Consider the following 16,606-nt stretch of genomic DNA (forward strand, 5'->3'; position numbering starts at 1 on the left):
AGACAACAGACAACAGACAACAGACAACAGACAACAGACAACAGACAACAGACAACAGACAACAGACAACAGACAACAGACAACAGACAACAGACAACAGACAACAGACAACAGACAACAGACAATAAATAACCCACAGCCCACACCCACAAGCCCACAAGGATACTGCACAAGATAAGCATCAAGTGCAGAATTTGCTCTCAGTAGGTCAATTGCGAGCCTCCGATCAAGCTTGCCCGGCCGTCACAGAGGGTGTCGCCACGTCCGATGGATGTGCATCACCAAGACCGATTCATCACAGAGCAAAGTGCCCACCACCCTCCTTCTCCCCCGAACCCACTTCCACCAGAGTCCACAGCACCAGAAGAGCAGATCTCCTATGTCCGTTGCTTAGGCGAACGCCGAGGCTTGAGAAGACGAACGCCCCACTGTGTCCGAGAAACGAGTCCTGGTGTGCTTCATATCTCTGATGCGCTCAAACGGTCGCCCGTGCAGCGTCCCCCTATCTCTCACCAGCAGCTCCTCCTCCTCTTTATGTGTCCTCACTGGCATCTTGAACCGTGGCAGTCCCTGCCAAACCCCACCGTTCTCTCACCAGCAGCCCATCCTCCTCTTTATGTGTCCTCACTGGCATCTTGAACCGTGGCAGCCCGCTGCCCATCCCCCTTCAGTGCCGCTCGTCACAGGTGAGTCTGCTGTCGAATGCCCCCGCCAGTTGTCCTCCACCGTCGTCCCCCATCGTCGTCCCCGTCGTGTCCCCATCGTTCCAGGTGAGTCTGGTGTTGAAGTGTTAGTGTCCTAGTGTTAGTGTCCTAGTGTTAGTGTTGTTAGTGTGAAGTACCATTGTCATTGTCAAGTGTTAGTGTGGAGGGGTTAGTGTAGGAGGGTAAGTGTAGGAGGGTAAGGGAGGAAGTGTTAGTATGGAAGTCCTAATATGGAAGTGTCAGTATCAAAGTCAAGTGCCAAGTGTCAAGTGTCCTACCTGGTGTCGAAGTGTCGTGGTGTGGCGGTGTGCGTTGTCGCAAGCAAAGAAAGGTGAAGTGAAAGAGGAAGAAAGAGAGAAGAAGGAAATTGGGGGGAGGGGGTATTTATAGGTTGTGGGAAACAGCACAACCTCTGAAATGGGAAGGCACGTAGAGACCTACTGGCACGTGAAATAGGCAGGTGCATGTCAATACCCTGCCATTGTCACTTCGACCCTATTCAAGAACAATAACCTGTCATTGTTGCCTCAATCCTATTCAAGAACAATGGATATCATGGTTTTTATATGTCCTACTTGCTTGCCCAGGACTCTAGATATTCACGAGATAGTCAATGTATTGTCTTAGCTACAGTCTATAGACCTTGGGGATGTCCCGATCTGAAGGGTCCATCCTTCCTGCTGGGTCGTTCCTTCCCTTTCTGTCGAAGAGCTAAGCGAGTTGATCAAGAGTTTGCATGATTTGCAGGAAGGCACACCGTAAAGCCCTACACCCTACACCCTACACGCACAGATCCTCGTCCATCTTTCTTTTTGCTCTCTTGTACTTAATGTTTTGATTGAAATGAATGCACTCTTTGGTTTTAATAAGTGGCTCGTCGTAGGAGACCTCGAATATCAAGGCACGGTCTGTGGTAGATTGCACATGTCAAGCTATTCATATCTAGGAATTATACGCTACGGGAGTCACCCAAGCAACCAGTAAGATGTGTAGTACCTATTAGCACGTCTTGTGTGAGCTTTCGTCTTTATTTCTCTCAGAGATATATCCAGTTGCACCATATAGCCCGCGATGAAGAACTGATGCTGATGAGAAGCTCATTGTCCACTTGACAGATTGGGAGGTCGGCCTACTGTGGAGATGTGAGCATGGCTCCTGAGAATGGCTTATGGTAACTTGCAGTATGAAGAAGCTTAATTTTACGGTTGCAATAGGTACTTAAGTAGAGTAAATTTGACACGAACGGGTATCATGAAGTGATATATATGGCAAGATATATATATGTAGTGTATTAGGACAATGTCTCTTTATGCAACGCAGTGTAAAAGACTCAATATAACCAAATGTAACATAGATATACAGCAACATCAGTAGCTGGCCCAAAAAGAAACATTAGAAGGAAGGACAAAAACACCGAAAAATGGCAAATATTAACATGGAGGCAGTGACACAATCTACTTGGCACTCTTCGATTTTTTCCCAGGAATGAATTTCATCATCGAGGCCTTCAGATCCGCACTGTTCCACCGCTTCACGCGGACAAGATAGTACATGAGAGTAGCCACGAAGGTGTTGAAAATAATGAAAGCCCACATAATACCGAAGTTGCGCCACCGATCACCGTAGTAGATACCGGCCGTCTCCATGAACTGATCCGCAACTTTGAGAGAGCAGTAGCCGCACTCACTCGTGGCGTCGGGATTAGTTATCTGTCCACCAGCGGCGGCGGCATACTTCATGAGGTACTGCCCGCAAGTATAGCCAGAGGGAGGATTGAAGATGGCTAGTTCGGCGGTCGAGCACACCACCTGGCGATTGTGAAGCTGTGTGCTTGCCATGCCGCCGATCCAGTATGTGAATGGCGAGACGCGGTACATGAAGATCCAGAACCCGGGAAGAGCATCGGGGGGCTGCATCACACCACAGAAGGTGAGAGACATCGCGAAGAGAAGAACGACGACCGCGCTGGCGGTGGTTTCGTCTGGGAGACCAGCAATGACCATGTGGGTGAAGGTGCTGGCGTAGATGAAGAAAATAATGCAGAACAGGAGGACGGTTCCCTGGGTCAACGAATCGGGGATTCCAACGACGGCATAGAAGTAGGAGCCATAGGTCAATATACCCATGATGACCATGTAGGGCAGCTCCACAACCATGTTGGCGATGAGGAAAGCTTTCCAGGAGTAGGATTTGCTGGGACGTTCACGTCCCTCGTAGAGTGATCGCTGGCTGACGAAGACGGGCATGATCTGGTGAGATTAGCGTATGTTCACTTGCTTGATTCTAGATTTGGCTTACCTGTTGAGCCAATGACGAGAAGATTGTACAAATCATGAACAAGGAGTAGACGACAGTCTGCATGCCTTGCAGCGATGTTTTGGCACCATAGAAAGAGAAACCAATGAATAGACCAGAGACAATTCCAAGTCCCCATTTCGCCAAAATGTAGGCTGGCATGCGCCAGTATTGCTGGAACACGCGGTATGTGACTTCGTTAATCTGGAACCAGAACGGCATGGCGAATTCAGAGTGATTTTGTGCTGAATCATCAGTGGCGGGGGGTTCATTTTCCTTTTCTTTATGAATTCGATTGATCTCATTCTGGACCTCCGTGCTTTCGTTGCTCTGCTTCCACACGTCGAACCAGTCCATGCCCTTGTCATTCTGACCAGCGTTGACAATGCCCAGCATGTATTCAGCTGGGTTCTCGTTATCCGCACACTTCCGCGCACCGTTGGATTCGAAGTACTCGAGCATTGTGCTAGAGTTATCTCCAACCGGACCGAAGTACACAGTCTTACCGCCTCGGGCGAGGAACAGTAGCTGATCGAATTGTTGGAAGAGCATGGCGCTGGGTTGATGGATTGTGCAAAGAACTGCTTGGCCGTGCGAAGCAAGGTCGCGAAGGAATGAACAAATAGCCCAAGAACTCTGAGAGTCGAGACCACTGAGAAATAGTTAGCATTGGTAAGGAATGAATTTGTTGTATAGGGTACTTGCCTGGTAGGCTCATCCAAAAAGAGTAGTAGCTTTGGTTTGGCGGCCAATTCAACACCGATAGTCAACAGCTTGCGCTGCTCGACGTTTAGACCCTCACCAGGAACACCGACAATGGCTTCAGCAAACTCCTCCATCTTCAACATGCTGATCACATCCTCGACATAGGCATACTTCTCTTTAACCGAAACAGAGGCTGGCTGACGTAACATGGCACTGAATCGCAGAGACTCACGCACAGTAGCAGTATCGAGGTGAAGATCCTGCTGTTGAACATAACCTGTCTTGCGCTGGAAACTCTGATCCAGTGGACGACCATTGACAAACATATCACCAGTAATAACACCCATCGATGTACGGTGTGCTAATACATCCAGCAAAGTGGTCTTTCCAGCGCCACTGACACCCATAAGTGCAGTCAGGGTTCCAGGTTTGACCCATCCAGAAACATTGTCCAAAAGACGACGTGGTTCGCCCTTAATCTCGATATCATAGCACACATTGCGCCAAGTGAAGGTATCTGTCTGAGCCTGGATAGCACCCATTCCTTTTTCCCCAGTACCCGCAGCAGCGTAGTCTTTAGATGTCTCGGTGCTTTCAACATCAGATCCAGACTTATGATCCTGGCGTAAACTGGCAGGCTCGTGACCGCGACGGAAGACGAGAGCTTCAGCGGCACTTGTAGTAGCGGAGTTCAGCTCGGTCGCGATAAAGTAGATGGCCATGAAAGCGATCAGGAAGCCTATCAGGATACCAAAGTTTCGCCAGACGTGGGCGTAGCTGTAGTTGTAGTTCATTGCCATGAACCGGTCACCGTTGACTGTTCTGGCGCCTGCCAACGAACCAGGCGCAGTGCAGCTGAATGCTTCTCCTGATAGGTCGGCATAGGAGGGAACGAAACTTGAGCAAGGGAACTCGCGAGCATGAAACTCGTTGGCAACCAGTATCTCGAAGGCGTAGAAGATCGGATTGAGATAATGAATCCAATTGAACCATGGATGCATAGACGGAATAGGGAGGACAAAACCGGTGTAAACAACGAGGATCAAAATCATGACGCCTGCGAGACCCATTGCCTGGGAAATAGTCTTGGTGACAGCGGCTAGTGTGCGGAAGATGGCACTCATGACGAACGTGATGATGAAAGTGATGAGGAAATAGAGGAAGAAGTTGGAAGGTTCTCGTTGTAGACCAGCTAGAAAGTATAGGATGATGTTGAACACGACAGATAAGACAAACTTAACTGGGATATCACTAATCACACCAGCAATAGCTTCTGTGAAAGGATGATAAAAGGCAAAGGAGGCATGTTTTTCGACGATTGGGCGTTGTGAATAGAGATTGTTGATTTCGGACATTGCTGTGAGGGCATTGAGCAGGACGGCGAAGAACAGAGTTGCACATTTCGAGGTAAAGCCCACAGTTGCATTCGGGGTATCGTAGAAGACAGATCCGATGATCAAAGCCATGATAATATTAGTGACCACCACAGATATGGTGGAGGCAGCATCGTTCCAGAGTCGTTGGTAGGCGCGAACGGTGTTGAGTCTGATTTGCATATAAACGCTGATGATGTATGGAGACTTGGGTCGAGTATGTTTAGCCTGGACGCCACGCTTCCAATTCTGTAAATCAGCTAGGGCTTGCACATCATCTCCAACAGGATTTTGTCCTTCATATTCAACAATTTCATTTAGCAATTGCTTGTATTCAGGTGACTTCAGCCATGCAGCCTCAAAGTCCGCAGGAGTACGGGGAACACGATTTTCCATGCCAGGCTTGGCTCTCCGCTCCTGGGGATTCGAGATCGAAGTGAGGAAATCTCCAGTAGTCTGCCGAGTCGGGCAATCCCACCCCTGGTTCTCAAAGTAAGACTTGGCTGCGGAAGCAGCCCCGAAGAATACTTGGTGGCCTTCGTAAAGTACAATCACCTTGTCAAATACATCGTAGATGCTTTGACTGGCTTGATAAGCAGCGACTGCTTGACACGCGCCAGTGATATCAGAGGACAGTCGCAAAGCCTCGACAAACTTCAATGCGGTGGCGGAATCTAATCCTCGAGTGGAGTTGTCCCAGGCAGCGATTGGAGCATGGGCTAGGGCCATCTCTGCAATACTGACACGCTTTCGCTCACCACCGGAAACACCACGGATGAAATCATCTCCGACGCGCGTGTTGTATGTGTGGCTCAATCCAAAGACAGCCATGATGATCTGAGCCATGTATTTGGCAAATTCTGCGCGTGACATGCCTTGGAACCGATGGGCGGGAGTTCGTGTTGCAGCTGCAAACTCCAAAGTCTGACCGACGGTCAAGTGAGGGAAGTGTCTGTCAACCTATAGAATTCAAAATTAGCGATATTCTCATTGGCGTGGTATGTTGCGACTGTACCTCTTGGTTGTATACTAGTTCGCCCTTGAACTCTTTCATCATGCGAGTTTGAGGAATTCCTAATGACTGTTAGCTTTAACTAAAGGATGCGGGAGCTCAATTCTTACCATTGTAATGAATGACACTCTCCTTATCCATCTTCAAACCATGCAGCTCTCCAGTCATGGACTTCAGTAGCGTACTACAACCGGCACCTGGCCGACCAAGCACAAGCAGCATCTCGCCACTTTTTAAAATGCCATTGAAGTCCTTGAGGATTCGCCTTTGAGGAGAGTGTGATTCACGAATGATTTGGGGCAACCGAAAAGGGGCGGTCAGGGTCGATGTAACTGTATCTTGGAACTGCAGCGCAGCGCCCGATCCATATATGTTGAGGTTTTTGAAAACGACGTCCGATGTATGTCCCGAGGGGCCATCCCGGTTGAGGTCTTTGAAAGCCGCTTTTAGCCATTTTTGCAGGTCGAACTTTCCAGATTGGGGGTCGAGAGCTGGATCTTGTTCGGCGAGGGCTTCTAGGTTATCCGAGGTTCCAGGGGCCGGTTGCCGGTGTGAATGTTCAGTGGCTATTCTCGTGAGGGTGTCAACATCGTTTTGGTTGATGTATGTCATAGACTGGACTCTCCCGAGAGTCGATCCGGTATGGGGTGGTTGTTCATCCTTTTCCGTCAGCTCGAAGGAGTCTTTCTCGGACGTCATCGTGCCGAGATAGAATAAGGAACGAGCACAGGGAGGCTTAGAGAGAAATTAATTATAATGGAAAATCACACAAATGCGGGCGCGATCAGATATTTAAAGCCTAGGCACTACGTTTCCGTTTTTGGATGACATCTTCCATTGTAATGAGAACTGTGGGTCGGAGTCGGAGGTCGGAGCAATTGAAGGCAATGGAAGAGATATAAGTGGAGTTGTGCCCTGTTACGATATTACGATCCCAGGGCAATGATTCGGCACGGGATACGAACAGATCGACATCGAATCGGGCTCGCCAAGTTGCGCCAAGTTTGCCGTAAGGGACCCTAGTCGCGATAACTGCATCCTTAACTGCCCGCTATCGCCGCCACGGAACCTAAGGGTTTTCTAAGCATTCTGCTGAGTCAGCGGCACTTTTTTCGACCCCGGGACCCGGAACACGGAGATTGGAGATCCCGAGCCTCGGCTCCCGAGCTTATGCGAAGCCGTGGACGGTACGCGCTGTACATAAATCTAATTCTGATTTGCCAGACGCAGTAGAGCTTGCGAGTGCATATCTAAAATCTTTGCGCCCCACATTTTCTTCCAGTATCCCTTTATTGATTATTACAGACCATACCTATCTAAGACTCGGATGAAAATTCGGTCAAATTGGGCCTGCATCGGCTCGGGAACACATCGGCACCCTTTGATCTTTGAACCCTGAGACCCGTTAAGCCGGGACTAGGCACTTTACAACATGTACTACGTACACGAGCACGGTTGTGGTCCTGTACAAAGCATCTGGATGTGGCGAATCTTGTGCATTAGGTGGCTTCATTGTTGGCTTGCAAGGTTGCTTGTCGCCACTTTTTGATCCGTACCTGGTGGAGCGCAGATTACCCCAGTATGCATCTATGTAAGGTTCCTCTACGGAGTAAACAATATACTGTTTTCGATAGACTATATTGATCTCGCCGTGACACTACATACTATATGTTGTAGTTAATAGTACCGAATTAATAAATAATGGCACTCGGGGGACCCGTGGACTAACCATGTCTCGCGGAATAATGATGCGATTATGCATACAACATACGATCACATGCTATCACATGCTACAGATTGTCTTTCGCTGTTTGCGCGGTTTGACAAAGTGGAGCTGGGCTTGCTCGTGCCTCCCGGAGGTTCCAGGGTTACCGTTATCTCCGTTATCTCCCCATACTATTTTGAATTGACCGCACTCTTCAGTATTCAAAGAACTGGCTTATAACAAATGATACAAAGCTCAAGCGATCAATCTTATAAGTCATCTCCAAAACAAGAGCTAAGTGCAGGATCTAATTGCAACGCCTACCTCGCAAAACCGAATCAACAACACGGCCTGAAAGTCGATAAAGGAATTATTTACATCTACATGGTTGGTAAATCAAAAGGAGCAAATAATGGATTTAAAATAGTGTTCATTGTTCATGCAAAATCATTCCTTCCTCGTCGCCTCCGCGGATATTGAACTCGAGTGAGAACACAAGCTGAAAGTAGACACCACAGCCAGTGGGAAACCAGTTACCGAAGATCTCGTTGGGCTTGGGGTCGATGTCTCCAGAGAAGATGGATTTGACAGATGGCTTGTAGGTGTGGGGATAGTTGGAGTTGCAAGCCAAGGCATCTTAACAATATCCGAATCAAGCGTCGATCGTGATTCGAGAGGCTATGTATCGGGGAGTGGATGTTTGACCTAGAGTCTAAGTTGCTTGGTGTGACTCAATATTGGTCGCTTGATGCCATTGAGGTCGAACCATGGTGGCAAGACATGTGCCAGTGATGGTGCTGCAAAAAGGCTTGGCTCCAGTAGAGCGGCTGAAGGAAGACAATATGAAGATGAGGATGAGGATGGGGATAAGGGATTGGGGTGGGATGGATGTGGGAATATAATGAATTTGTCCGTGGCAGCTGAAAAAAAGCTGTTGCCGTCCGAGTCGCTTTGCGAAGCCACGCCCGGTTGTTGATTTGCCCCGAGGCAACTTATGGTGAGTAGCATTTAAACTACCGGCCGGAGTGCTTTCACCATAAGCTTGTCGACTGGGTCGCTTTGCGAGGCCACGCCCAGCTGCTGGAAACTCACAGTGGGTAGCATTTAAACTACCGGCCGGAGTGCTTCCACTGTGAGTCTGTCGATATCCGTTTATACAGCAAACAGCTGTTGCCGTCCGAGTCGCTTTACGAAGCCACGCCCGGTTGTTGATTTGCCCCGAGGCAACTTATGGTGAGTAGCATTTAAACTACCGGCCGGAGTGCTTTCACCATAAGCTTGTCGACTGAGTCGCTTTGCGAGGCCACGCCCAGTTGCTGGAAACTTGCAGTGGGTAGCATTTAAACTACCGGCCGGAGTGCTTCCACTGCAAGTCTGTCGACCAGAACGATTTCTGGCTGCTGGATTGTTGTGAGGCGACGAGGGGAGGGGGATAGGGATGAGGTGGGGTAGGGCATATGGAGTGGGATTTTGAGGGAGAGGAAGGAGATTTGCTAGAAACGAGTTAGCGAGTTCAAACATGTAAGACCAAAGAATGAATGCATATTACCATGAACGGTTGTAGTAGAAGGTTGTTGGGGCCATGGTAGAAGATACCAATCAGGGCCAAGGGGGAAGATCACGATGGAAGGTTGTCAGGAAGGAAGGTCATTGTCTTGAAGGAAGGTTGTTGTTATGACGGAAGGTTATTGTCATCTTGGAAGGTTTCAGGATTGAAATGTTAAATGGTTGACATGTTGGATGGTTGTTAAGGTCATGGTTGATGGTTGCCACGGTGAAAGATTGTCAAGGCCACAGTAGAAGGTTTTCATCATATAGGGTTGTCGAGGCCATGATATAAGGTTGACATGGTGGAAGGTTGGTATGGTCTGAGGTTGCCATGGTTATAGTGGATGATGGATGGATGCCATTGAAAGTGGGGGTGCCAAAACCGAGAGGTGTGAAGGAGGAAAGAAAGAGAAAGAGAAATTGGGGGGAAGAGGGGGTATTTATACCTTTCAAGTGGCTTAAGGTCATGAGAAACTGGAGTGGGTGACGATTTTTGACCAGAAGGGAAGGAGCTAGGGCAAACCTGCAAACCATCTGGTCGCACCTTCCAATATTCATCCGACATGTGACAGTCGAAGCTGCACTCGCGGTGTCTATCAGTAGACGAATCGACGGATCCCACGCCAATGAGCCAAAACTACTAGTCTATATACAGGCATCAACTTTGCCTATCTATATACACTCCAAGACCGGCGTGACTGTTACGGAGTGAGTCATTGAGGCTTTGATAGTTTAGACCTTGCCATGAGACAGTAAATCAATGGAGACTATATTATGTACTCTTCGCCATATGTTTCATGCTCAATTTCTTTTTCAATTCACAAGTTACATATATAGTCGAGGCTTCGAAGGCTATTCGGACAGTGCTTCTATTCCCACATAGTATACATTATTGTGATTTGTTTGTTTGCAGTACTTAATATGTACCATTGAGAGATATATGTAGAGAGTATAGACATATTCAGCACTCTAAGCCGTTGCTATCTTCATAAAAAGCGCGTGTAATTGTTTTGGGATGATTTCGGACACCTGGGGATGCTGAGTGTAAATAATGCAGAATCTTAGCTAAGCAATCACATATCCATCCATGGAACCTAGATCGGTACCTAAATCAAGTGACAGGCCAAATTGAAACAGGATTCCAATCGAGGCCGATGTCAGCGGGGCAGATCGGCGGGCTCCGATGGGAATAAAACAAACTTGGAAGCCCTCCTCCCCTCCTTTCCTCTTCATGAGCCCAGAAATATCATCTCACCATGGCAATCCAATCACTACGTGAAATCAACGCTTACAATCTGCGCACCTTCAAGCGCCACTATGTCTCCGAGATCTCAGGCTCGCTCGGCGATCTAGGCACATTCCTGCCTATCGCGCTTGCGCTAGCTGTCAACGGCACAGTCTCTCTCGCCAGTACATTGATCTTCTCTGGGATTTTCAATATTCTAACTGGTTTGTTCTTCGGTATTCCACTGCCAGTCCAGCCGATGAAGGCAATCGCCGCAGTGGCTATCGCGCGCAGTTTCTCAAATGGCACGATCGCTGCAGCGGGGATCTTCGTCGGCGGCTGTATCCTTGTCTTCAGCTTGACGGGTATCTTGCACTGGTTCGCCAGTGTGATTCCCATTCCGGTTATCAAGGGTATCCAAGTCGGGGCAGGATTATCCCTGATCATCGCAGCCTGTAGCAGCATGCTGCACCCATTGGGCTGGACCAGCCCCTCCTGGGCCGATAACCGTATCTGGGCAGTCGCTGCATTTGTTGCGCTTCTGCTCACCAATATTTATCGCCGTGTACCCTATGCAATTGCCGTGTTGGTGCTAGGTCTGGTGTTTGCTATTATTCGGACTACACTCGCTGGGCACATGCCCGCTTTCGAGGTGTGGCATCCTTTCGCTCTGGTTCCGACCCCACATCAATGGCGTGTCGGTGCTGTGGACGCTGGTATTGGTCAAATTCCTCTTACCACCCTGAACTCTATTGTGGCGGTTGTCCACTTGGCGAGTGATCTACTGCCGGATGTGCGCACTCCTTCCATCACCCACGTCGGGTTGAGTGTGGCCGGTATGAACTTGATTGGCTGCTGGTTCGGTGCTATGCCCGTCTGCCATGGCTCCGGTGGTCTTGCCGCGCAGTATCGGTTCGGCGCTCGCTCGGGAGCGAGTGTGATTTTCCTCGGCCTGTTGAAACTTATCATTGGCCTTCTCTTCGGAGAGACTTTGGTTGACCTCCTGAAGCGATTTCCTGCTGCCTTCCTTGGTGTAATGGTCATTGCAGCTGGTACGGAGCTGCTTAGCGTCGGCGAGAGCCTCAACACCACGGGTGCTCGGGACCTCAACCAGACCGGTGGTGGCCTTGTGTCGAACATTGAACAGCATATTGGTCCCATGCTTACAGATGAAGAACGCAGTCGCCGCTGGATTGTCATGATGGTCACTGTGGGTTTACTGGTAGGGTTCAAAAATGATGCGATTGGCTTCATTGCTGGTATGCTTTGCCACTGGTCCTACGACATCCCGAAATGGTGGGAGCAGGCGCGTAGCCGCTGGTCAGAGGGACGTCTACGTCTACGTGACTAGACATTGGTGTGGAATTTTGGGGTTTGAAATCTCATGATATCCTTCACAACATATACGTAAAGAATCCACCAGATATGCATTTTTTTCTTTTTTTATATAGCAAAAGCAAGCGCAATTACTCACCATAAGCAAATGCAAATATTCATCAACACACTCACCAATACACTCACCTATAGTACATCCCTAACATCCACATCACTTCCTCTCTGTAGCCTGGTACCTGTACTAGGATTCTCATACGGGCGGTCCTCCCTCGCCGCAGACGAAAAGCCATCCGAAGCAAAATTCACATCCCGTCCAAACTGGCGACCCTCTCTATGGCGCCGAGTAACGCCACCTATATCATACTCGGAGTCATTATAATTGCCAGTCACGGGGTCATAAACCCTAGACCCCAATGGCGAAGAAACCAAACTAAACGAATCGTCCTCGCCGTCCCCATCCAAGAGCTGAGCCGCCGCACCCCTAATATCAGCCATGACATTGGGCGCGGAATCTGGGGTCGGGGTATCTTTGGAATCTGAAACGTCATCCTCTAGTTCCGTGATGCGCCGTATTCCACCTGCAGAGCTACCGCCAGGCTCGGGTAAAGCTAGCTGCTCCTGGCCTGTATTGTCGTATCGTCGCTCTTCGACGACGGCCGGTTGGCCTAGATCTTGCTGGGCTGTACGCACGACTGTTGAGCCGTCGGGTTCGGTGTATGAAGTTGTCGAATACCTGTGTCCGGTTGTAGTCCTGCCGTCGGTGCCGTTGGTTGTGGAACTGTAGTAGTACGTGGAGCTTATGAAGGAGTCGGACATCGTAGCGGTGAAATGTGGAAAAGTAAAAGATTGATCTGGTCCACTTGGGATGATTTGCAGTTTTGCAGTTCTGTTTAGTTGGGTAAATGGAGAATACTAAACCTTCGGGGAGGTTTTAATGTTTCTTTGCTTGTAGTAGAAGCGTCTCTGTGAGATGTTGATATATGCAATGTACAAGTTGTACTTATTGCTTTCGAAGTCCAAACTGTTGAATCTCGATACGTTTATATATTTCGTCTTCCCCTGTCCTGTGGCAAGCTTTACTTGCCGCTTGCATCATTGTCTCCTGCGGCAACCGACCTCTATGGAAGAGGCAAAGACCCATCCGTGTCGCCGAGAGGTCTGGAGGTACCCCACGAGAACCGATCCGGGGAAACAGAGCATATATTGAACGTCTAGGCGTTGTCCATAGATGCGCGTGCATGGATGAGGTCCCAGATAAGGTACTGGGCGTATCAAAACGGCTTATCATCTCCCCCGCTTTTCAACATCGAAACCAACTCATCTCCAACTCTGGAACAAAAAGCACTTCATGGCTGGACTTACCGAAGCTCAGGTCGCCTCCTTCAAGGAGAACGGGTACCTCGTCCTCCCCGACTACCTCGCCCCAACCGAAGTCACCGCTCTCCTCGCCGAGACAAACAAACTCCTCGAGGAGTTCCCACTAGAATCCCACCCCCTCACCCAGTTCACAACGGGCGACGAAACCGCCGACCATGTAGGCGACGACTACTTCCTAAACTCGGGCGACAAGATCCGCTTCTTTTTCGAGCCCGACGCGTTCAGCACCGAGCCGGATCCAGTGACCGGTCGCGCCGCGCTCCTGAAGCCCAAAAACCGCGCCGTCAACAAGATCGGTCACTCGCTACATACCCTGTCGCCTCCTTTCAAGGCCATCTCGCTCAACGAGCGGAACGCTGCTGTCGCGCGATCCTTGGGATTCGTCGATCCCCGCGTGCTGCAGAGTATGATTATCTGCAAGCAGCCCTCGATTGGTGGGGCCGTGCCGTCCCATCGCGATTCGGAGTTTTTGTATACGGATCCGCCCTCGGCCGTGGGCTGGTGGTATGCGCTGCAGGATGCGGGACCGGCGAATGGGACGTTGGGTATGTACAAGGGGTCGCATACGGGAAGGAAGGGTGGTCATATTGCTAGGAGGTTTGTAAGGAGGGAGAATGGGGCGGGGACGGAGTTTATTGAGAATCGGGGGCCTGCGCTCCCCAAAGGCATGGAGGAGGAGAAGAAGAGTGAGGAGGCTACAGATGAGGATCTGGAGATTCTTGATATCAAGGCTGGATCGCTTGTGCTCATTCATGGGAATGTTCTGCATAAGAGTGAGAAGAATACCAGCCTGAATAGTCGGTATGCTTATACCTTCCATGTTATTGAGGGTGCCGATGGGTGGGAGTATGATGCGCGAAATTGGTTGCAGCCGCCTGCTGGCGGGTTCTCAAAGTTGAATACTTGATATACAGTTAGAATACGAATGAATGATGTTACGGTCAGTAATGGTAAATAGTTCGACTTTTATTCTTTATGCAAATCCTGTACAAAAGATGGCCCGCCATATACACCAGTGTGCGAATCCCAGACACCCCGAACTCCAAGTTGCGATTCAAGGCTGTCAGATCAGGTCGCCTTCAACATGTCAAGCATTCCCTTTGTTTGCCACGCTTGTTGGGCCATCTCCACTTCGTCACGCACCCGGCGGTGCAGACGCTCCACCATCTTGTCGACCTGCACCGACTGGCCCAGGTTTCCAGAGTAGATATCGAGAAGGTTCATGGCGACCTCGACGCTGAGATCGACCAAACGGGGTTCACGGATGTTCTTGTAAACCCACTGCAGGACAGGCTGGAGGGTGACCTCATCGCGGTCCTTCAGCGAGGCACGGAGGGCGGAGCGGTGGCGCAGGGCCGTAAGCAGTGTAAGTTGCGAAGTCTTGTCGGCCGAGCTGAGGACCTGGTCCAATGCAACAGAGTAGCGTGCCTTGCGGAGATCGTTCTCCCAAGGCTGCTCTCTCTTACGCTTCTTGCGGTCCTGGCCTTCAATGACAATCTCCACACCTTCTCCGATGAAATCACGTCCACGCAGACGCTTTTCCCATCCAGAGCCACGGGTCTTCTTCTTTTTAGCGACTTCCCGGTCGTGCTCCTCCAATTTGCCCTCCAGCAGAGCTGCCATTTCCTTCCGGCGTTCTCGCTCCTTGATCTTCTGTTGGCCAGACAGTCGGGTCTTGATAGACAGAAGACCTGACTGCATACCAACAGCAATGTGCTTATCCTCGTATTCTGTTCCGGAAGTAATCGCGCGCAGAGAGAGAATGGGTGATGGGTATTTGGATCCGGAGACGGGGTTCCACCCGGTGGTCTCAAAGACCTTCACGTGTCCATCGAGTGCACCACTGAGCAATCGCTCGCCATTGGAGGCCAGCGCAAGTGCAGTGACAGTCTTTTGATGGCTCTGGATCATGTGCAGTGGCTTACCAGCCACAATATCCAGCACCGCAATCTTGTTATCGGCCGCGGCCAAAACTGTAGTTCCGGCGGGCATGGGCAGAATAGTCTCAATCGGCGCACCCATCTTGAACGTCATAGCGGCACGGTTTCCAACTCGAGGATCCCACAGTCGAACAGTCCGATCGTAAGAGCCTGAAACCACCAGACCAGAAGAAGCCATCGATCCAGGCATGAATGCACCGCTGCGCACGTAATCGGTGTGACCGACAAAGGTGCGCGCACTGGTTTGCGACGGCAAGTCCCACAACCGCACTGTACGGTCATCACTGGCTGTGAGGACCGCTGTAGGGTCGCTAGGAGAGAACTTGGTCACCCACACGGGCTGCTTGTGGTCCTTCCACGTCTTGAGGATGGCGCGCGATTTGACATCGAAAACTTGCACGGAACCGGTGTCGTCACCTGCAACCAAGACACGTCCATCGGGACGAACGTCAGTACCGCGCACGGTGTCGTCAAACCGTGTAAGTGTCCGCAGGAGTTTCCGTGTGCGAATCGAATAGATCTGGACTCGTGCGCCTGTTGTCACAGTAAAGACATCGGGCGGTTGTGTGAGAGAGGGGAATGCCGCAGCAGAGGAAGGAACGGAGGGCTGAGTGATGAGATTGACCGGTCCATTGGCCGGTGACGGGATTAGGAGCGGGTTTTTGAATGTTCGCCAGTATTGTTGCTCGGGCGTTAGCTGCGTCGAGGGTAACGAGGCGAGCTTGACCTGCTGCAGAGGCAGGACGGGCGCCGCCATGGTTGCAGTGGTGGATAGACAGTAATTATTTGGGGGTATTAATCAGGTGGGCAACCCGAAATAAGCAACAGGTGATAATGTTAAGCCGACTAGAGTATCATGAAGTTCATGAAGACCATCTTTTTTCTGCCGATCAAAAAAGTTCGTCTCGCCCAATCGGGAATGGTGGCGGTAGCATTCTCTGCCTGAGGCATAATTTTCCGAATTTCAGCCTGAGGCCACACGGCACAACATCAGCTCTTGGCATTCTTGGCATTGGCTTTGACTTTACATCAATCAAAGAAATGGCTGACACAGCCAGAGCCTAGACTGGACCCCTCGTTAAGATGAGTCTAAGGGAAAATAAAAAATGAAATGTAAAAAATACCTCGGCTGATACTTTTTTGCCCGCGCCATTGGAAGTTCTCTGCCTCTGATTTCAATGAGGCTGGCTACAAGCACCATTCCTCGGCAGACCTGCCAGGCTGCATAATATATTCCATTCTCCGGTAATACGTCATGTACCGAGTACGAAGTATTAATGCTTTTACATATGTATCACATTCATCAGATTGATCAGTCTCAAGAGATTCCCCTCAGTAAGCCCAACTTTTTTTCATCACTTGACCTAAAGATAAGCTAAAAACTAGT

General features: G+C 49.9%; 6 protein-coding genes across 6 annotated transcripts; 3 read left to right on the forward strand and 3 right to left on the reverse strand.

The window, feature by feature from the left end:
- Positions 1-267: 267 nt before the first annotated feature.
- Positions 268-639, forward strand: N7518_003207 (uncharacterized protein; the record flags this gene model as incomplete). Its single annotated transcript, XM_057184134.1, has 1 exon — positions 268-639. The coding sequence occupies one exon, from the start codon at positions 268-270 to the stop codon at positions 637-639; it is 372 nt and encodes a 123-aa protein (XP_057045584.1).
- Positions 640-2,158: 1,519 nt separating this feature from the next.
- N7518_003208 (uncharacterized protein) lies at positions 2,159-6,788 on the reverse strand (the record flags this gene model as incomplete). Its single annotated transcript, XM_057184135.1, has 5 exons — positions 2,159-2,953; positions 3,003-3,651; positions 3,705-6,037; positions 6,093-6,151; positions 6,200-6,788. The coding sequence occupies 5 exons, from the start codon at positions 6,786-6,788 to the stop codon at positions 2,159-2,161; spliced, it is 4,425 nt and encodes a 1,474-aa protein (XP_057045585.1).
- A 3,810-nt stretch (positions 6,789-10,598) lies between these two features.
- On the forward strand, positions 10,599-11,918 carry N7518_003209 (putative sulfate/molybdate transporter; the record flags this gene model as incomplete). Its single annotated transcript, XM_057184136.1, has 1 exon — positions 10,599-11,918. One exon carries the CDS (start codon positions 10,599-10,601, stop codon positions 11,916-11,918), a length of 1,320 nt encoding a protein of 439 aa, XP_057045586.1.
- A 170-nt stretch (positions 11,919-12,088) lies between these two features.
- Positions 12,089-12,718, reverse strand: N7518_003210 (uncharacterized protein; the record flags this gene model as incomplete). The annotated part of the gene is made up of 1 exon (XM_057184137.1): positions 12,089-12,718. The coding sequence occupies one exon, from the start codon at positions 12,716-12,718 to the stop codon at positions 12,089-12,091; it is 630 nt and encodes a 209-aa protein (XP_057045587.1).
- A 532-nt stretch (positions 12,719-13,250) lies between these two features.
- Positions 13,251-14,186, forward strand: N7518_003211 (phytanoyl-CoA dioxygenase family protein; the record flags this gene model as incomplete). The annotated part of the gene is made up of 1 exon (XM_057184138.1): positions 13,251-14,186. The coding sequence occupies one exon, from the start codon at positions 13,251-13,253 to the stop codon at positions 14,184-14,186; it is 936 nt and encodes a 311-aa protein (XP_057045588.1).
- Positions 14,187-14,347: 161 nt separating this feature from the next.
- N7518_003212 (snoRNA-binding rRNA-processing protein UTP15) lies at positions 14,348-15,976 on the reverse strand (the record flags this gene model as incomplete). Its single annotated transcript, XM_057184139.1, has 1 exon — positions 14,348-15,976. One exon carries the CDS (start codon positions 15,974-15,976, stop codon positions 14,348-14,350), a length of 1,629 nt encoding a protein of 542 aa, XP_057045589.1.
- Positions 15,977-16,606: the final 630 nt, after the last annotated feature.

Source organism: Penicillium psychrosexuale (genome assembly GCF_028828465.1).
Source record: "Penicillium psychrosexuale strain IBT 29551 chromosome Unknown utg000002l, whole genome shotgun sequence".
Classification (NCBI taxonomy): domain Eukaryota; kingdom Fungi; phylum Ascomycota; class Eurotiomycetes; order Eurotiales; family Aspergillaceae; genus Penicillium; species Penicillium psychrosexuale.